Source organism: Staurois parvus, unplaced genomic scaffold (assembly GCF_062004578.1).
Source record: "Staurois parvus isolate SC_StPar_1 unplaced genomic scaffold, SC_StPar_1.0 ptg000172l, whole genome shotgun sequence".
Lineage (NCBI taxonomy): Eukaryota > Metazoa > Chordata > Amphibia > Anura > Ranidae > Staurois > Staurois parvus.
The window spans coordinates 9,150,897-9,173,552 of NW_028317968.1; the positions used below are offsets into that span (position 1 = coordinate 9,150,897).

The window sequence follows — 22,656 nt, forward strand, 5'->3', positions numbered from 1 at the left end:
GCTCTCTGCTCCTCCGAAGACCTGCTCTCCAGCTCCCTCTTCACTTCCTACCATGCACGACTTCTCCAGAGCCTCTTCGTTACTTTGGAACTCCCTCCCAAATCTATCCAACTATTTCCTAGTCTCTTCTTTAGGCAATCCCTGAAAACACATTTCTTCAGACAAGCATTATTCTGCCTCCCCCTGAAAACTATGCTATTACTTTCTCTATTAGTTCATACCTAATGATTGCTACCTTATGCAACTCTTGCCACCCATGTACAAATCCCCCCCCCCCCCCATTTAAATTGTAAGGTGTTACAAGCAGGGTCCTCTAATACTCCTGAATCAAACTGTATTGTAACTGTATTGTCTACTTTTGTTTGCACTCTCTTACAGTGATGCACATTAACATGGGACATTACGTGTGTGTGTGTGTGTGTGTGTGTGTGTGTGTGTTAAACAAGCTCAAGCTACAATGGCTAGGTGTGAATGGGGTCTTGAACACGCTGCATAAAAGTAAGATTCCTACTATTATTCAGAAAAAAATTATTATCACTTTTAAGCTGGCTGGTAACACTAGTAACAATTAAACTCCTGGGATATTGACCTGGTCAGTTAAGTAGCAGAGGGGGTTGTTAATCAGTTTCAGCTGCTGTAGTGTTAATGAAATTAACAACAGGTGCACTAGATGGGGATCAATGAGACGACCCCCAAAACAGGAATGGTTTTACAGGTGGAGGCCACTGACATTTGTTTCCCTACTCATCTTTTCTGACTTTTTTTCACTAGTTTTGCATTTGGCTAGGGTCAGTGTCACTACTGATAGCATGAGGTGATACCTGCACCCTACAGAGGTTTCACAGGCAGTTCAACTCCTCCAGGATGGCACATCAATATGTGCCATTGCCAGAAGGTTTGCTGTGTCTCCCAGCACAGTCTCAAGAGCATGGAGGAGATTCCAGGAGACAGGCAGTTACTCTAGGAGAGTTGGAAAGGGCCTTAGAAAGTCCTTAACCCATCAGCAGGACCGGTATCTGCTCCTTTGTGCAAGGAGGAACAGGATGAGCACTGCCAGAGCCCTACAAAATGACCTCCAGCAGGCCACTGGTGTTAATGTCACTGACCAAAAAATCAGAAACAGACTTGATGAGGGTGGCCTGAGGGCCCAACATCCTCTAGTGGGCCCTATCCTCACTACCCGACATTACAGAGCTTGATTGGCATTTGCCATTGAACACCAGAATTGGCAGGACCGCCACTGGCACCCTGTGCTTTTCACAGATGAGAGCAGGTTGACCCTGAGCACATGTGACAGACAAGAAAGGGTCTGGAGAAGCCATGGAGAACATTATGCTGTCTGTAACTTCATTCAGCATGACCATTTTGATGGTGGGTCGGTGATGTTCAGACCTCTAAAGGCTAGACAATGGCACCCTGACTGCCATTAGGTATCAGGATGACATCCTTGGACCCATTGTCAGACCCTACGCTGGTACAGTGGGTCATGGGTTCCTCCTGGTGCACGACAATGCGTGGCGGGGGTATGCAGGCAGTTCCTGGAGGATGAAGGAATTGATACCATTGAAAGGCCCCCACGCTAGCCTGACCTAAATCTAATAGAACACCTCTGGGATATCAGGTTTCGGTCCATCTGACACCACCAGGTTGCACCTCAGACTGTCCAGGAGCTCAGTGATGCCCTGGTCCAGATCTGGGAGGAAATACCCCAGGACACCATCTGTGGTCTCATTAGGGTCATGCATACAAGCACGTGGGAGCCATACAAACTACTGAGTACCATTTTGAGTTGCTGCAATGAAATTTCAGCAAAATGGATTAGCCTGCTGCATCATTTCTTCACTTTGATTTTCAGGGTGTCTTTGAATTCAGTCTTCTGTAGGTTGATAATTTTCATTTCCATCAAACAATGGGGCATCCTTACGTACCTAACACATTACCCAGTCCATATCAGTATACATATCAAGCATGATATTTTTCCCCAATGAGATCTGATGTTTTCAAAGTGTTCCTTTAATTTTTTTGAGCAGTGTATTTGACTATGATATTAGGAATTAATACATTTATATCAGAAAACAAAAGAGTTGTAATTAATTATCTTTAAAACATAACACAAGTAACAGAGGGTGTTTACCTTATATGATGGTAAAAAGCACAGTACTCCATGGCTTATAGTCTGGCACACTGAAAATAAAAGAGCACCAACTTCATCTTGAAAGTCAAAAGTCTCTGTGTGCTGAAATGTTGCACAAAGTTTTCGACCTTTTGGACCTGCACCAACAGTGCCAACCCATACCTGTAACCAAAAACACAGTATGAAATCATTAAAGCAAAATTCAATGTTGTGGAGCTTTTGTAAATCCTACCAATGGAACCAAGACTCTGTGCAGCTTACTAGCTTCCACTACCATCTATGTAAACCTGATATCTTCACACACAATGCTGCACTTTCACTTGCTGACTTGACACTAACATAGAAAACTGCAGACCTGTGACTTGTCTGATACCGTACTCCTATTAATATGGCGGAATGCAGTGGTAATAAAAGTCAATATCATCCTGAAGACAATGTGAAACAAATATTTATGTATTTGCTACCTGCATTAATTGGGTTCCTAGCCCTATGCATTAACCCTAGTCTCATTCTATATTTTAATATTGCTGTTCCTGATATAGCAAATAAAGACAGATGCATTTTTAATCAGACAATTAAAAATAGGAATTTTGACATACCTGCAAAATTACATATCGTGGATCACAGTACAGGACAGGAGAATTGACTCTTAGACCATGGGTTATATGCTGCCTTCAGGTGAATAGACACTGGGAAAAGCTTTGCTGGGACCACTCCATATTGTATCCATATAACCTTGACCACTCTGTGAGGCTCCAGTTTTTCAGCAAGCAATAAAGAGCTCCAGAAATAAGATAAGAAAGATCTGTGTCCTGAACTGTACTTCAATATATGGAATTTACAAGTATGTCAAAATGACTACTGTCTTAAGCAAACAACACAGAACACACAAATTGAGTCTTAGATCATGGGACATCCCCAAGCAATAATTTGAGTGGGCAATAAATAAAGCCAAAACAGCAGCAATTGGCCCACGGGTCAATAAACCTGAATAGTCAAGTTGACAGCAGAAGCACATTACAGCAAAAGCATGCATCAGCATGCTGGATGCTGCAAAAGTTCAAGAACCCTGAAAGCTCTGTGAGAATGGGCTCAGGTAGGGAAAGAGGGACTTGTTCCCTGAGGGCAGAAGTCCTAGAAAAAAAAAAGGGCAAAAAAAAACCCAGATGAGAGCAAGAGGAAAGAGGAATTCCACACAGACTGCCCTGTGAGGAAAGAGAAGAGGGATCAGTTACCAAGAGAAGACATGGCAGGTAGCCATAGATGAAATCCTGAAACCCACCAATAACATGAATGATAAACTATTTTACATGTCTTCAAGATAGGAAACCATGACAGAGAATTAAGTCTCTCCCACAGAAGCAATAAGAAGAGTACCAGGGACGCAAAAAGAATTGGCACCCAGAATACTTTGTCCACATTTTTTGTAAGAAAACAAGACGGAGTTGAATGAAAAAAACACACAAAAATAGCCAAGGAAGAACTACGCCTGTCAGGGGCACTGGAAAGAAGAAGGCTCTGTTCTCACAGAGGACCTTTTAAAGTAGAAACCCCCTTGGACACAAGGGGAGAGGTCTGCATGGACAAATGCACCTGAAGGAGGCCCCAGAGGGACACAGAAAGTTGCAGCAGGTGACAAAAAAGTAGCTTTTTGCAAAGAGTGCACAGGGACTGAGAGCACCAAGGTGTTAAGAAGAAGATATACAAGGTTAAACCAGGACCTGCAAGATACCAAACTCTAGGTGCTTGGGAATTCCAAACAAAGTAAGCTGCAAGTTGAGGAACGGGAACATATTCTGGGACGGGGTCATCACACTAGGTGAGAACTGCTACACATTACTGATTGCAGAGGGAAAGCGATCTACATGCCAAAATGAAAGAGAGGCTAGGTATGTGCATAACTGGTGAATATTAATGAATTAGATATGTTGGGAGATCTCTAGGCAAAGTCTGTAGTGCAGTCATATAACTGGAGAGGCCTGCTGAGAAAGGCAGGCAAGTGCTAGGACACCTAAAAACATATTTGGAGAGAAACACAAACACATAAGTGGAACACTATGAACAGGTGCAATGTAACCAGTACTAAGTTGGCAAATGGGGTGGAAAGGGTAGAGTCTAGGGATTGTAAGCCAGGGATATATGTGTTATGACAATAAGGAGTAAAAGAAGCTCTAGGTAGTTGAGCTAACTTCCCCAGGTAGAGAGCAGGAGAGTTCCAGTTAGTATTAGTGGAGAAAAATGGCACAGGCTATCTCAAAAGTGTCCACCAGCATAACCTGAGATACATTCCTATGGAGGGACAACAAAGTGGTACTAATGAGAATAAGTTCCTTAAAATTGGACCTGACACAAACAAAAATGTCGTGCTGAAGGAGTATGTAAATAAGAATGACTTCAGCTACCCCACACAGTATGAGTTCAGGAGGTCTACAAGAGACCTTGTGGGAACCTAGCTACTGCAGTAATTAGGACAGATGTTTTATAGGTATGACGGGATGTACATCCCTAAATGGATAAGGGTCTCTGTGTAGGATTTGCAAAGTCCTTGTAATTCTTCCTAAAAGAGAAGGAGATGACCTCCCTTTGTGACTGTAAAGCTGCAAGGAGGTGTAAGGGAACTGTCTGCTTTTCGTGAAGCAGCAAGTAGGAACAGGTGGAAGAATGGATCAGAGAGAAGAAAACAGACTTTGTTTACGTCTCAGAAAGAAAGAGTGAAATAAAAGGCCGGGATGTCTCTGTTTTGAGCTGGAGGTGAAGGCAAACCTTCAACGTGAAGAAAGATTCTGAGCACGTCTGCTGGGCTTCGAGGTGAAGGGTCTGCAACGAAAGGATGGGTCTGCAGTAGAGGAGAACACCTAGGCAAACAGATTGTGCATGTAACATAAAGGCAGACTAGTCAATAGGGAGGTGTAATTGTGGATAGCAGAGTCAAAACTCCCTACCCTATATAGTTGCAGCAATGCATTCCTCAAGGGAATTTACAAAGTCGAGCTCACTTTCAAAGGAAATGCACAAAAGGCAGCTTTCACAAGAACGGTCAAAAGCCCAAGCTCTAATTTATACAATTCTATGCATATACAAAAAGTAAGGACATTCTGGAGATCTGGCAAATTACATTCTTCATGGTGTCTACATAGAATAGTATGGCCAAGGGCAAGAGCTGTAATACTGCAAAAAAAAAAAATAGGATTATCTATATTTGGAAAAAGTTCACTGTTCAGCTCTCCAGTGAAGTTTGCCATAGTTTGTGTAACCGACAAAAGTGGAAATAGCTGCAGGGCTGGACCTGCTAGAGCAAAGGGTTCAAAATTCTCCAAACACCTATCAACTGAATTCTTAAAGGAGGGATTGCCTTCAATAGAAACGGCAGATTTACTATTTAGTGCGAGAATGACCGGGTACACAGTGGAAACAGTCCAGTGCTTTTTGATTTCTTCTTCATGTGGCAGCAAAAATGCCAGAAGGACTGAACAAACTCAGAGCTGGAGAAATCATTAAACAAAAAATATAGTTACACCAGCCATTTCAGGCTATAACCCATGAATACAGTCAGGGGGAGAAGAGGAGGAAGAACATTTACGGCTGTTGGCACCTGCCTTTTCCAGAAGTGGATAGCCTTTGGAATAGATCAGACATAGTGGCGGAAAATTCTGCTTTAGTCAGACAGTCTACATCATGTGCATCTGTGAGGGAGCAATGTCAGTCTAAGACATTGCTCCGTAACAAGGGAAAAGCTATCCTGAAAGGAAAATGAAGTTTCCTCAGGGCCTTCAGCCACTTTCTTGTTATCTGTCCCATGTGCTCTCACTCCCAAATGCCTATAATCCGCCACTGCTTGGTGAGGATCTTCCCCTGCGAGTTACTCACAGAATGGATGCAGACTGAGGAGGTTCAGCGTGTCTGGTATGAGGGAATCCCAATGGTCACAAGAACTCTGTTAGAGCCTGAGTTGTTTCTCAGATGCAACAGCAAATGATCAGCTGGTATCGTCGACTGAAGGTGACTCCTACTCCTAAAAGTGCATAGTTAGAAATCTTATAAGCACTGTCACTAGCCAGAGAGAAACTTCCAGTAGTGATGTGAAAAAAAGACAGCAAAATCAAAATTGGTGAATACTATGATGTTATCTATAAGGCCAAAAAAAAGACATTAACAGCTGTGAAAACAACCCAAAAGTGTAAATTACCCCATAAAATGTGCCATCAAAATGCTTGTGTGCTTAGCACTGTGTTGTGTTTTGTAGCATAAAAGGATATAATGTAGTTTGTACTACAGATCTTCTAATGATCCAAGACATGGATAGCCAGGAACCAGTGTATAATGGTACAGGGAAACCCTGTCTTACCCACGTTGCTAGTCCTGTCCAGGGTCCAGGCTTTGCCTGTCACAGTGGGCATACACCCAAAGGGATCCTCATGGTTTGGATGCCGTAGAAATGGACCACAGCCCTGGACCTGCATAGCACCTTTCAACTAACTCATTAGTTGCACCATATGCCAAGATGAGCATCAAATGCAGGGTCCAGTGAAACAAACATTACATGCTGGCTCTTCTACCAAAGGGTCTGGGTACAGTTTCCAAGGTAAATTGACCTGGAAACTGTTAAGTCAGAAGGCAATAGGCAGTGATATCTTGATAGAAGAGTCAGTCAAAATGAAAATAGAAAAAAAAACCTTCTCCAACAGGAGAAATGATCCATCACCTAAGGACACAAAACAGAAACTGTGGCCTCACAGACTGACCAGGGTTATATGAATACACCGGGGGTTCTCCCAGCAAAGCATTTGCCAGTGTCCAGTCACCTGAATGTAGCAGCATAAAACCCATGGTCTAAGAAACAATTCCTGTGGCCTGTACTGTTCAATTACGATAAAACATTTTCTGAACACGCAAAAAGCTGTATTTACCTAGTGTTTGCCCTGACCTGCAACAATACGTTTGGTCTGTTTTATACAGTCAGTGTAGAAGGTCCAGGGCAGTTCAAAACTAATAACACACCCTAGTAATAGTGTGTAGTATGATCCTGTGCCACCCAATTCTAACCAAAACGCTGTGATGATGCTGAAAATAAGAGATATACGTGCCCATCGGACATCAACTTTATTCAGGTCAGTAATGAGTTCTTCAATCATTAAACTAAATGATCTACCCAGTAGTATATTGCCTGCCACTAAATTAATTTTATCAGTACCTAAAAATCTAAAATAGTCAATGCAAATAGCAAATCCTACATGCAGCATATAATACAGTAGAAAAATTGCTGCTGTGAGAGAAAGGCCTTGAACAAAAACTTTCTACAGTCTATTTGCAGACACATACTATCATTAACTGCCTGAAAAATAAAACGATACCTCTGTCCTTCCTGTGACAGTAACATGTCACTTCTCTCTGCAGAGCATAGTGTACATCAGTAGTCAGGGTGTAGTTGGGAATGAGGATAAACTAAACTATTTATTTAGGACAAAGTTAACCACCTGCTGAACTCTCACAGCGAATATACTACGAGCGGGCGACTGATGCAGGCACAGTCATGTACATGTACGTGATCGGCCTTCTTCTGGGTTTGGGATGTAAGGATCCGCAGCACAAGTTTGGTAGCTAATTTCAGCCAATGAGTTTGGCTGAAGTCAGCTGATTGGCTCTGTCTGTGTTACAAAAACACAGAAGTCTGTGTACAGGAAACAGCTATCTGGCTGTTTCTTCTCCCAGCAAAGCAGAGAGAAAATAACAGCCAGATAGTAAAGAAAAAGCAGCACACATTACACATTGTTAGGCACACAGTTAACCCTTTGATTGCTCATTGATGTTAATCCCTTCCCAGCCAGTGCCATTAGTACAGTGTACATTATTAGCCCTGATCGCTGTATTAATGTCACTATTGCTATCAGTGTCAGTGTACCTCCCAGCCAGTGTCAGCTAGTGGCAGAATGCCTGCAGCACTATCACAGTCCCACTATAACTCAATGATCACCAACATTACTAGTATAGCATTAGAACTGCATATATTTCAGTATACATACCATAGTTTGCAGATGCTATAGCTTCTGCACAAACCAGTTAATATACACTTACTGTGATTTTTTTTTTTTTACCAAAGACATATAGAATACATTTTGGCTTAAATTTATGAAGAAATATTGTTTTGTGTTTTTTTTCCCAAAACTGTTTGGTCTTTTTCATTTATATAATAAAAAAATTAAAAGCCCAGTGGTGATCAAATACCACCAAAAGAAAGTTCTATTTGAGTGAAAAAATTATTTAACCACTTGCCTACTGGGCACTTATACCCCCTTCCCACCCAGGCCAATTTTCAGCTTTCAGTGCGATCATGCAACACTGTACCCATATGAATTTTTTATAATTTTTGTTCACACAAATAGAGCTTTCTTTTGGTGGTATAACCTCAGCTCTGGGTGTTTTATTTTTTGTATTATAAACAAAAAAAATAAAAAATTTGAAAAAAAAAGTTTTTCTTTGTTTCTATTATAAGATTTTGCAAACAGGTAATTTTTCTCCACTCATGTGCGTTGACGAGGCTGCACTGATAGGCAGCACTGATGGGCACTGATAGGCGGCACTGATGGGGTGGCACAGATAGGCAGCACTGATGGGCACTGATAGGCAGCACTGACGAGCTGGCACTGATTTGCAACAATGATGGGCACTGATAGGCGGCACTGCTGGGCAGCACTAACTGACGGCACTGCTGGGCACCACTGATGGATGGCACTGATGGCCACAGGTGGGTGGCACTGATGAGCACTGCTGGGCACAGTTGGGCGGCACTGCTGGGCACCGATCATCAGTGCCCTAATGATCGGTGCCGATCCGTCCTCTGAAAAGTGCCGGTTATTGGCAGTACTTTCCTCACGCTGTGACAGTGTGAAGAAAGTGCAGCTGACAACCGGCAACTGCCGGAAAAAAAGAGACAGATGCCCCCGGAAAAAGCTGTAAAAGAGAGTGACGGGATGTTAAGGCTAACAAAAACAGTTCTTACTATAGACGATTATAAATAAATTCCTCTACTGCCAGGCATATAAAAACAACCTGCTAGCTTCTGAATTCTACACAGATATGACCACGTTACGCACAAAACAGCAGAAATGGTACAAAGGAAGAAATTTTAAAAAGAAGCTGTATTTCTGAAATCACACTTTTCAGTCTCTGAATGAACAAACAATAATGATAATCAATAATAAAGCACACATATATGAATACAAACATTTCAATATTTTTAATCAGTTTGGTTTCATACCTACTCAAAAGAGATACAGCATCTTTCAGAGTAAAGATGTACAATCTCATGCTACCAAACAATTTGCTTGGTACAAAGCTCATTTAGATCTACATGAAGTCTTCTAAATTCTAAGTTTACATTTCCACTTGTGTACCTTCCAGACAGTTTCCATTCTTACATTCTATTAATGTGCAGCAATATGCTTGTTCACAGACTGAAGTACTGACAAAGGGAAAGTGTGAAGAAAGTAGCTCACCTGGGATTTATGAATAACATGATTTGCTTCCAGCTGGATAGAAAACTTCACACCTAGTTCAGAGGAAAATGATCCCATTGGAGATAAGGTGCCTGATGTCAGGACAATTGTGCGAACATTGCCACTTAGGTCAGAAAAAGCCTAAAATAGCAAAGGCAGAGAAATGGGTTTTTATTTTATTACATGCAACACTTAACACTGTAGACAAAACATATGCATGCTACTGGTTTGTTGATGTAGTATGATGTGTTTGCTGTAAAGCAGAATGAGCTTGTGCAGCGAGGCAGGAAGTCAACAGATCAGTGCAAAACAATAGTGTTTACTATTGATTTTTACTGCAAATAAATAAGTCATTTAGATTACCAGAGTTGCATTACAGGATAATTATACAAAATTATACAAACTGAACACATATAAAACCAAATTAAACATATAGGAGGTGATTTACTAAAAATGGAGAGTGCAAAATCTGGTGCAACTATACATGGTAGCCAATCAACTTCTAACTTCAGCTTGTTCAGTTAAGCTTTGACAAAAAGACTGGTAGCTGATTGGCTTCTATGCAGAGCTGCACCAGATTTTGCATTCTCCAGTTTTAGTAAATCAACCCCTTCTCAAATTTTTCAAGGACCAAATTGACAAAGCCTCAAAAGCACTAAAAGGAAGCACTGGTTCAAGTTCTTCATAAAAAGCCGATGAAATGAACAATTATGACAGGTTTAAAGTTAAAAACTCAGGTCAGCCCCAAGATACTACTAATGACAATATAAAGTCTTACTCTAAAGTGATTCTAAAGGCTTGTTTTTTTTTAAGAAAAAATAACAAACATGCCTATACTTACTTGCTGTGTGCAGTGATTTTGCACAGAGCAGCCTGGATCCTCCTCTTCTCGGGTACCGTCCAACGCAGGCTCTTCTGGCCCCTCACTCCAGTCGGGTACCTCGCTAAGGGGGCACCAACTGCTCCATGTGTCCATTCACACACACAGACCCGTGGATCGACTCCTCCCCCTCTCTCTTCTCATTGGCTCACTGGCTGTGGTTGACAGCAGTGGGAGCCAATGGCTCCCTTTTCTGTCTCAGCCAATGAGAAGAGGGAGTGCCGGGATAGCCGAGACTCCAGTGCACATCGCTGGATTGAGAAGGGGCTTAGGTGAGTATTAGGGGGGCTGCTGCACACAGAAGGTTTTGACCTAAAAACAAAAAAATTACTGGTTTACACTATGGAGGATCTCTTCTGTCTTTTGCTATGATCCTGTGGTGGAAACAGCTGCTTATGAGTACCAGGTGATTGGAGAGAGCTCAGGAGTATTGGGTCTGCTGACATACCCAAGAGGGTCGTTTTGGTGATGTGGTAATTCCTGTACATACGTAGGTTTTCCTACTGAACCACACTGAGAGACCATTTAAAGGCTCAGGAACCCTTTCCAGGTGTTATGGCTCAATTAGCTGATTAGAGTGGGACACTTTGAGCCTAGAATATTGCACCTTTTCACAATATTCTAATTTTCTGAGATAGTGGATTTGGGGTTTTCATGAGCTATAAGCCATAATCATCACAAGTATGACAAATCACAGCTTCAGCTATCTTGCTTTGCATGTAATGAGTCTATCTCATATATTAGTTTTTATTTATATTTTATATATTAGTTTTAAGTTGTATTACTGAAATAAATGAACTTTTGCACGATATTCTAATTTTTTGAGTTTCACCAGCTGTGTAGGTTAGGGGTTGGCAAGAGGTGGAGATCTACCTGAACAGGTAGAGAAGTCAAAGATCACCAGGCACATTGTCACCTCCTCACATCTGATTTAAATCTCTAATTGCTGTACTACTATGTCACAATCACATGCATTGCACAGCAATCATGGGTTTAAATCAGGTGTTGAGGAGGTAACATATTGCCTCTTCACCACCTGTCAAAACGCTTGGATTGCTTTGAAGAGGAGCAGCAGTGTTTGCTGCACTTGTGAATGAGCCCATAATTCCGTCCAGAAGGCATTCTTAGGGCTCGTTCACATGTAAAGTTGGGGGTGGTAAAACTCTTCAGGTTGAGTCATGGTTTTACCACCCAGCCAGCAGCCAAAGGTATACACATGCAGCAGCAGGAATTACACCCCCTGTTGCCCTTGGTGGGTACTACCGCCTGTCAGTCGAGACCCATTCAAGTAAATGGAGCCACTCTGTAAGTGCCCTGCAAAAGCATGCTTCTGCGGGGTCCAGAGGATTAAAGCGGGTGGTAAGAAAGCAGCACACCGCTGCCTGTTTAACCCCTTGTTTGTGATACTGCACAAGTTTGCAGGGTACTTGCAGAGCAGCCTCATTCACTTAAATGGGTCATGCTTGGCAGGTGCTACACCCACCAACCATGACAGGGCGTAGGAGCCAGAACTACAGAGGAGACATTACCTATGTGGCTCTTGCTCCCTACTACAGCTCCAACATTACAAGTAGTCCCTTTGCAATGCACTCTGTTTGATGCTCTGGGATGGTGGGTCAGCAAGCCCTTACCATGATCTACCAGCCACCTGGCCGAGATCTGCTGGTGGATCACAGTCTACTGGATGCTGACCCCTGGTGTAGGTAGCTCGTTCCAGCCATATGCCATGCCTTCTTGCAAAGGCTGTAAATGCCATGCTGGAGCTCCAAACAGAATTGGTTATGTGTGGCTTTTCAAGTATAGCATCCAATTTAGCGCAAAAGTCTATAATGGAATCACCATATATTCTTTTTTTTATAATTAAAACAAAAAAAAAAAACAGTATAGGTAGACAGCACGGAGCATTAGAAGAAGAAACTGAGTGTAAGTTACCACAGCAGGATTTAAACACCAGAAATTCAGTGTGTAAACCAAGGTCTTCTGACAGACACTTCTACGATTTTTTGGTCTTGCAAAGAAGCCATTTTCATCAGCAACATCTTGTCTGTTTGTCCATGTGTAAGACTGCTGCAGAGCAATTCTGTAATCTTCTGCAAATCTATAGAAATATGTACATGATTTATTACACTCACACAGAAGTGCCCACACTAACACTTTAAAAATCTCCTGCAGTGGTTAGTAAGTCAGGACTACCGAGGTATGTTTTATTCTTCAAAAACTACACAGTTGTGATCTTAGCCTGGACATGGAAGTGAAGTCGCATCAGTGCTGAGCTCTGTATCTGCTGCCACTTTCCTTGAGTACTGTGACAAGCCAAGGAAGGGGAAAACACCTAAGAGCACTAACAGACTGCATTCTACATGGATTCTTTACGGACTCCAACCATCGAAGATCTTTGCTCTGACTGCAACACTACGGCAGCCACTGTGAATTCTTAATGCAGATGTCCCAAAGATCTTTTTACTTGAGATAGCCTACACGAACCCATTCTCCCTTCAAAGGATGTATTTCTAGTTCCTCAGATGTCCAGTGGGACCGATTGTTTAGGCCTGGCTCAGAAATGTTCTTTATCAAGATGGTGACAAGAGAAGCCCCTCACACAGCCCACAGTTCCTGTGCTCTTCCCCATAGAGATGTCTGCTATCTTACTCTCCCTGTCTCTCTGTAAGGATATGGAGGAGATATACTGCCTCACAAATACTGACCCAGTTGTCTGTCCTTACATCTGATTATGGATGCCATGATAAAGAGGTTCTCCTGCTTTGAGACTCTATAATCTCAACAGGCCCATCATCTTACACAGTTCCATCTACAAGATCTGCACAATGATCTTGAGAATCTGACTCACAAAAATAATACTAAAAAATAGGGTATCCCTGAGGCGACAACTACAAGTGATCTCAAAGCTGCTGTCCCTCCCTGCAGGTATTCCCGAGTGTAGCTCGGGGTAAAGTTTCAGCACCACAAGCGGTAACCCCAAGATACACTCGGAAATACCTTGCAGCGTTGCTCCGGGATCCATCGATCACTCACCTTGTCCTGCGCTCCCGCGTTGCCCCCCCTGCAGTGTCCCTGGCCATGTCCTCCGGCCGATTCTGGCATCTGTCTTCGGGGTTCCGTTCTGTTGGGACGTATGGGGACGGAATTGGAGGGAAATTTAAAAATGTCAAAAAGTGACATTCACTTAATACACTAAAATCACATAGTAAAACATTACTGTATGAAACCATTTCACATACATTTTGTCCCTATTGCTTTGTCCTGTGCCCTGCCTGCATTTTTACTGTTCTTTCTGGCTGGAAGCTGAGAAATGGCCGTGGCGTCCAAAAAGCGTCCCTTTAGGTCAAAAGCGGTTTTAGACCAGCTAGAGAACAGCGATAGTAAATCAGAACCACTTGCAGAATTGAGTGATGATTCGTGGGGAAATTTGTCATCAGACACTGAAAACAATTTTGAGACTAAGCTCAGTGATGTGCGAACTTGGCGCTCTATTTCAAATTTCAGTGTTTTTGGTTTGATTATATTATTGAATTAAATGTATTATATTATTATTTTTTTATGATTATTTATTAAATTATAATTTATGATTTCGTGTTTCAAATTTTAACATACCCGGGATGTTTGCTAGACTCTTGTTCGGACAGATTTCAGCGAGTTATTCCTAAAAATTACAGGCCTACAATAAAAAAACTACATATTTCCATGCAAAAAAATGTACCGCTTTGAACACAGAAATACTGACATAATCAGACTGCTAGGGAGGCTACCATCCTCCTCAACAAATCTTCTACTTCACATAAAGACAGAGTGGACAGAGTCAATGATAATGGCGACCCTGTGCACACTCAAACTAGAGATGTTTTGTGTGGAGTACATTTCTTCTCTATGAAAGGCTCATCATGAACTTCTAAGGCTTTTGCAGTAAGAGTAAAAGGAAGAACATTTTTACAAAACAGCAGTGCTTTTGCAACAATACTTTGTTAGTTGATCACTGTCAAAATTCAGCAATCATTAAATGGGAGTTGAAACGTTTGGTATTTCAGCACTTGCAAGTCCTTTACCCATAGGACACTCTGACACTGTGATACAGACCTCCTATAGGCAATATGTAAACAAAGCTTGAAGTTTCACCACACTGCATGCATGGCATAAAACATAAAGAAAACTTTGGCACACAGTGAGTTTCTATAAATAGGGGTTCTCATAAACACGACAATATACAATAAACCACTGTGCCCCATAGATACCAGCACTACAATTAATTCCACATACATGCTACTAAATGGGCAACTTAGACATATTTTTATATAGTTTTTATTTATTTACAACTGAATTTCAGGGTAAAAAAAATGTACTTGCAGTGGGGCTCTGCCCTTCCCCACATTGCAAGTCTTAAATGCCCATTTAGGACTAGATTCTCCACCTGCTGTCATACAGGGTGGGGATCAGGAAAACTGGCGACTGTAGCTGGAACATGTTGCATTTTCCACCCGGAATACAGGTGGAACATGTAACATGTTACAAAAGGTGAACTTAGCCTTTAAAGAAAAATAAATATCACCATGGAAATGCACCAATAACAGAATTATTTAGCAGAGCGGAAATCGGAATACAAAATGTGGGCACACATGACAACATGTTTGTGACATTCCCTTTATCACAATATATTCAGCTGACACTAACCTGTTATTATGGCGGAATAAGTAATCTAACACAACAAACAACCCTTTCAAGACCATTTGCGTTTTAGAGCTGAGTACTGGCACTTTCACTACAGTTTCCTGACCATTAAGCATAGTTGTCTTTTCCTCCTTCTCAACCACAGCTGCAAGATTACCCTACAGCAAAATAAGAAAAGAGAAAAACATTTTCTGTTTATATGCAAATGACAGATACATTAAAGATGAGCTTTATTTTAAAATATTCTTCAATTCCCACAAAAGATATAAATCTACTTTGTGTACATCAATTGCCTTTGCAAACTCATATATTACTTTGAAAAAGTAGCAGTAACCTCATCCCTGTGCTGCACATAGCCTTTACAGAGAGTGGAGCTGTGGAGGGATCAAAAAGGTCTGCCCACTGCAGGCTGCTTGCAGAAAAATACAGGAGGTTGCCACATATAAAACCAGTCACCTTGCACAAGGAAAGAGTAGCAGTCACTGGTCTTTATTAAAAGACGCTCCTGCACAGAGATAAAGATGCATGCTGGTTTACTGCACAGACCTGAAAAGAAAGAAATACACAAAGCACACCAAAAATCCAGTTAGAGTTCAGCTTTAAAGCCTAAATTCACCCAAAATAAAATAAACAAAAATAAGTACAATAGACATGACTATTAATCTGAAGTGTCTCTTGTGCAGCTGGCTCCTGGATATCTCTAAATCTTCATCTTCCAAGACTCCCCCCACCCACATCCACACAATTGTGCAGTCTTCCGACACATCGAGTATTAACCACTTCAGCTCTAGAAGGTTTTACCCTTTTTGTGACCAGACCCTTTTTTGCTATTTAGCACAACATTATTTAACTAGTAACTGCTCCATCATGCAACGCTGTACACAAATGAAATTTGTATAACATTTTCCACACAAATAGAGCTTCATTTTGGTGATATTTGATCACCACTAGGTATTTTGTTTATTATTACACAAACGAAAAAAAAACAAAAATTTGGGGGGGAAAACACCCAATATGTTTTACTTTCTGCTATAAAACAGCCAATAAAAGAATTAAGAAATTAAATTTCAGCAGAAACTGAGGCCAAAATGTATTCTGCTACATGTCTTTGGTGAAAAAAAAAATCCCAAGTGTATATTGATAGCATGGTGGACAATCTGACACTGGTTAGGAACTGACTGACACAGACATCACCAGTGACACTAATATAGTGATCACTGATATTTACACTGGCAGGGAAGGAATTAACATCTCGGGGCAATCAAGGGTTTAAATGTGTGCCTAACAAGTGTTAATGTGTGTATTATGTGCTTCTTTTTACAAAACATCTCTTTGTTACTTCTCCCTGCTTTACAAGGAAAAGAAACAAAGAGAACTTCCCTCAGTACAGAGCCCTGTGTTGATTTGAACACAGTGCTCTGGGCTGCGACTGGACACAGCCAGTCAGCAGGTCCTGGCCTTGAATCATTTGGACCTGCTGACAAAATCCCACTGTGTCTAATCACAGCGGGAGTCGGCAGGCTTGGGCGAGCGCACCCTGTACACAGAAGAGGATAAAGATTTCAGGGAATCCATAAACTATCAGCACAAGGATCACATCGGATTAATAGTAAGCCATTTCCCTCATGCTGATTTTTGTCTTTTGTTTGTTTTTTTGTTTTTTAATTTTGACTAAACTTAGGGTTCAACAGGCAAACCCTAGGAGAGGCAAAATGAAGCCACTTAATAAGACATAATTTACAACAAGGCACTTAAAATATTTAAATTCCTAATAGGATTTTTCACATTTGTTTGTGGATCAGTTTTAATAACTTTCATTTTAAGCTTAAACATTTATCTGTTTTAGCAATATGCACATACAATATTGGTTTTACAAACAAACATATGTATGCTGCCCTTTTTAGGACTGTCAGCTCTTACCAGTGTGATTTAGCATGACATTATCAAGGAGACTAAAATGAAGGTTCGAGTAAAACCCTACCGCATTCCCAAGATACACAGAAAAGCAGTATTAGAGGCGGTTCGGAAAATGCTTAAACTTGACAGGCTTGTTTTGGAAAAATAAAAGATACTTTAATTTTACAAAGTCGGAGGGCTGGTGAGTCAGAACCTCAGAATATCACATCTACTATGGATAACCATCACAATCAGTTTATTTTCAGATTCTTTTAAAATAACCCATTAAGTGACATGTGACAACCACATATAAGCAAATCTGGTAAAAGTCTTACAATTTATTATATTATGTTACTACAAATAATGTGTTTCACAAACCTACCTTAAGCATAGGAAATGTTGCATTTGTTATACCCATATCGTGAAAAACTGAAATGATCTCATTGCCATTCCACACTTTACAAGATGATTCATATTCTCTTTCCACTAGCTGGTCAGCACATTCCTTTATCCAACTTGCAAATACAGAAAATGTATAATATTTACCGGTTAGAATAACATAAAAATAAAAAGTATTAATAAGCACTTAGATATAACACATTAGGTCTGAGCACTGGTGACCCCTTCATTTAGTATTCCTAAACACTCAACATTGTTCTTAAGGCATGAGATTATTTTTTAACTTATTTAAGTCTCTGCATTAAAGTAAACAACCTTCCATGATTACCTATCTCGATCCAGCACTGTGCCCGAGAGCAGCAGCGCTCTCTCTTTCAAAGGCACAGGGATAGCAGTAGGCACAATTGGCTCCTGCTGTTGTCAATCAAGTTATGTAAGGAGGGAGGGGGCAGGGTCGAGCTGCACTGTGTGTGTGTCTAGAGCAGGGGTGTCCAAACTTTTTTCAAAGAGGGCCAGATTGGATGAAGTGAACATGGTGGAGGGCCGAACATTTTTCCGAACATTCTTTGAACCATTACAATTAAATGCAAATAAATTATTTTATGCCAAGTTAATTGCAAATGACATACTTTTCATTTCATAACATTAAGATCAACTGACAGCTGAGTTTTCACAATGTATTGAAAATAAATTTAAAAAAAACTTACCTGCACTAATGTGAAGGGTGAAAAAGGTAGCTGGAGCTGAAGTCTCTGCTCGGCAGCCGGGAGGGGAAGAAAAACACACTTCACGCTGGAAGCCCGGCCCTGACGTCACCGCCCTCTGTCGCTCCCAGCGCGGCGCAGTCACGCATGCGCACTGCTCTCAAGCAGAAGACTGTCTGCCACAGAAGGGAGGGCCGTGCGACAGCCGCATTTACACAGACCAGGGAGAACGTGCCGCAGTCAGGCATGCGCACTGCCCTCTGCTCTCAAGCAGAAGACTGTCTGCCATAGAAGGGAGGGCCGTGGGAGGGCCAGATTACACAGAGCAGGGAGGGCTGTTGGAGGGCCGTATTAAACCGACCCCCGGGCCGTAAATGGCCCGCGGGCCGGACTTTGGACATGCCTGGTCTAGAGTTTTTTTAGTTGTTTTATGGACATAGCTTTTATAGATTACTAGTATATATCTATCGTATCTATTATAGAGAGTTTGAAACATTAGATAGAGATAGTGTTTTGTTTGAGATATCTCTGACCTACCTTGGTATACCTTCACATCATTGCCATTGCGCTCTCTGGTGACCATCTTATGCCCAGGACCACATGGCTGGAGAGATGTAACAGATCAGTTTTTTTGTGGACAGAGTATCTATATGTAAGTGGCTTTTTTTTTTCTTTTTAAGATTTGTCTTTTGGGTTTTCTATGGATATAGCTACTATAGGTTACTAGTATATAAATTTATCTTATCTGTTACATAGGGCTTAAGGCATTGGAAATCGTGCTTTTGGCAAACATACATTTGATCTATCTTGGTATACCTCCACACCAGTGCCATTGCGCTATCATCTGTGAAAGATATTTTGAGATGTTTGGTGGGACATTTTACTACTACCTTTCTTTTTCTTTTAGTGTTTTCTTTAAATTTGATTTGTTAATTTTTTACTATTCATTTTTTTCTTTGTTCATATCTATTTTCAGCCATGTGGTAAAACCATTACCCACACTCTACATAGACAGTTGCCTCACTCGCTTTTTGCCATCCCACAGTCTAGGTGGAAGGACCCAGTGGGAGCTCAACTCTGCACCTGACTTGCTTTATATATTTTAGTTTTTGTTGTATGGTGAATAGGTCAGTTTTATTGTTTGTATGTATATTTTTTTGCTGCCCTTTGCTGCGCTTACTACAAATAACATCTGCTAAAACCCGTGTTTATTGTATACTTATTATATATTTTATTTTCAGATGGAATTTAATATTATGTAAACTGCTTCAAACTAATGTCCTGAAGAAGTGGTATGAACCAGTGAAACGCGTAAACGAGATGATAGAAGCTCCTATGTTTAGAACATTATATGTGACGTGATATAGTATTTTTCTACTGAATTTTATTTTATTTTGTATAATAAAATGAATATTTTTATGTAATATTTAGCTTTCTATAACACTGGTGATGTATAATCAAAGTCCCATTGTTTTCGGTTTTCTGTACAATTTTACGTAATTATAAGAATTATACCCACCAGTGTTAGTGAAGGATCAATTCAATACTATATTGGTCACACTATTTAATGTCTATAGGCCCACATAGCCCAGCTCAGGAGTGAGCTCATATGAGTGCCCCATAGCCAGCGGCTTGCTGTGGGGACACTCAGAGCAAAAGGGGAGTAGACAGGGTTGACGGAGGATCCCAGAGAAGGAGGTTCAGGGTCACCCTGTGCAAAAGCAGAGTTAGTAATCTATTGCAGCATACAGATGAGCTGCCCGTAGTTAGGTTTCAAACAAGTTCTATGATTAATGCTATGATGGTACTACTTTAATATTAACTGTTTACACATGTATAATAGAGTAATAATCGGTTTGACACAAAACATGCTTATGCTATAATGTACGAAGGGTGAATAAAACACTGAAAATATCCTAAATGATCATTGCATTCCATCTATATCATGTTTGGTCTTTAACAGATCTTTTTCTATTTAATAATTTGTTGGTTGCAAGACTGTAAAACTATGCCATCTGGAAATATAGACCTTGATTATCTGGCAAAAAGGAAGTGTCAAAAATACTTGAGCACCCTTATATCACACCCCTCAGTTTTTTTTTTGAATTGATGGGGTTTGCCAAGGAACATCCTCTGGGGAGTCAACAAAAAAATGCTCCAATTGGCAGTTGCAGCTCTTGCTTTCCACCAGAACTATGCTAGAATGCGGAGAGTCATGTCTGAGGGTCAGTGATTCAGGAAACAAATGCCAGGCAAATGTTGTCATGTCCTTTTTATTTCTAATCCTGCTTTTTTTCATATTGCTACAATCTGCTTTTTCTTCATATTCTTCCATTGTAAATATTTTTCTTGCACTGTTTTTCTCATTAAAACAATATTTAAAAATAAATAATCTCAATCTTGGAATGTTCTATATAGGAAATTAAAGATTTCCTGCATCTTTAAAAATGGGTTCAACATCTTAGCACTCCGTTAAGTTCCTGTCAGGTATGGCGCGAGTGGTCACAAACATTTCTTAAAGGTCAGAATTGCCTTAGCAGATCCTGTGAATTGTACATGTCTCCATTAAAAGATGTGGTGATGTCAACTGTTTGTGGGAGCAAAGTGTTAATTGCAGAGTTGAAAAATCACCCATGTAGCTGTATATACCTATTGCCAAAACCCTTTTACACAAGGAAACGTTTCACACAAAAACTTTCATCTAATGTTTTCTGGTGTTAAAGTATAGTAAAAAAATATATGTCTAACATGGTGAGGAGTTAGAATCCTTCTCAAAATGTTAACATTGTCTGTATCCCTGCTGGGGAGATTAACTCTATTTTTCCTGGTGACCACTTTCACTGATACTGAAAGTGAGTAACATTTCAAAATTTTGAGTGGAGAACAAACTCGCATTTATGGGGATGTGAGTCATTTTAAAAGGATTTCCTCTCACTTCCAGTTTCTTTTTACAGGACAGGAAGAGAAGATAAAACATCAGGAGATGGCAAAAATAATAACGACAAGGGTTTTAATCATTCCCTACTCCTAACACAATGGCTTAAGATATTTTTTAAATATATAGTTAGGTCCATATATATTTGGACACAGGCACAATTTTAGTTTTGTCAGGTATTAATTAAAACATATTCAAACTATAGTTATATAATAGATATGGGCTGAAAGTGCATACTCTCAGGTTTAATTTGAGGGTATGTACATCCAAATTGGAGGAAGGGTTTAGGAATTACAGCTCTTGAGAACAGCCATCCCCCCTTTTTCAAGGGACCAAAAGTACTTGGACAATTGAAAAGCTGTTTCATGGCCAGGTGTGGGCTACTCCTTTGTTATTTCTTCATAAATTAAGCAGGTAAAAGGTCTGGAGTGGATTCTAAGTGGCATTTACAAGTTAGCATAGCTGAAGGAAAAGCAACTATTCTTCAGCAGCAACTAACCCTTTAGTAACCAATCAGAAAAAAACATTTATGAACTTGTTTCACAAAACTAAGAGACAATTAGCTGCTATATGGTGCTGCAATTTACACTGTTTTATTCATTAAAAAGGTCCCGGTTTATTTCCCCGACGTTCCATAAATACTTCGAACATGAATATATAAAATCAAAAATCCCACATTATAAACAGTAAACAATGTACAGTTGCTGGCATAAAGTACAATATATTTTTACATGTATCAGCCTACTTTGTCAAGCTGTAACACACCCCCCGAAGAGGTGCGTGATCACTTGCTCTGATCCCATGGTTCACCATGCTGTCTAACTCATCTCGAGCAAATATCAGCTGTGCATCTGTCACACTAAAGCTGGCAGATTCACGAGCACAGTCCTCAATATTGTGGCCTTCATCAAGGATTACCACCTGATCTTGCAAACATATTTCCATCTAGTAAGAAACAAAATATAGCTAGATTCAGTGAGTGACAGAGAAAATAAGTTCAATAGTAAAAACAATAATAATTAAGTATGGATAACCAAGATTATTTAAGATTAATACTCCCCATACACTAGATAAAAAATCGTTAGAAAATCCATCATTTAGACCGTTCGTTACTTTTTTGTCCATTTAATGGGAACAAATAGAAAATCTCTTTTGATTTTTCAGAACTAACAAAAAAATAAATAAGTAAATAAAAGGAACAGGTTCTGCTGAACAAATGATAAATTGAAAGGTTAGTGTGTTTCTCACCCATTAACCACTTGACCTTCAGGCCTTTTTCTGAGACTTGTTAACATGTAAATATCAGTATTTTTTTGCTAGAAAATGAATTAGAACCTCCAAACATATATTTTTAAAGCAGAGGCCCTAGAGAATAGAATGGCAGGTTTTGCAATTCTTTATGTCATGGTAATTTTTCAATGCAGTTTTTTGGGAAAAAATACTGAACTTTAATGCAAATAAACCTACAATACATAACTCAATTTGTTTTAAAATGCAAAAGATGACGTTACACCGAGTAAATAGATACTAAAGAT

General features: G+C 40.3%; 1 protein-coding gene across 1 annotated transcript in view; it reads right to left on the reverse strand.

The window, feature by feature from the left end:
* BRIP1 (BRCA1 interacting DNA helicase 1) overlaps nucleotides 1-22,656 on the reverse strand; it is a 384,399-nt gene that overhangs the window by 172,211 nt on the left and 189,532 nt on the right. The window contains exons 9-14 of the mRNA XM_089676644.1: nucleotides 21,867-22,066; nucleotides 17,466-17,598; nucleotides 15,191-15,345; nucleotides 12,440-12,605; nucleotides 9,628-9,768; nucleotides 2,135-2,296 (exon numbers count right to left, since the gene is read on the reverse strand). Coding sequence (XP_089532770.1) covers nucleotides 2,135-2,296; nucleotides 9,628-9,768; nucleotides 12,440-12,605; nucleotides 15,191-15,345; nucleotides 17,466-17,598; nucleotides 21,867-22,066 — 957 coding nt within the window. The remainder of the gene's footprint in view (nucleotides 1-2,134; nucleotides 2,297-9,627; nucleotides 9,769-12,439; nucleotides 12,606-15,190; nucleotides 15,346-17,465; nucleotides 17,599-21,866; nucleotides 22,067-22,656) is intronic.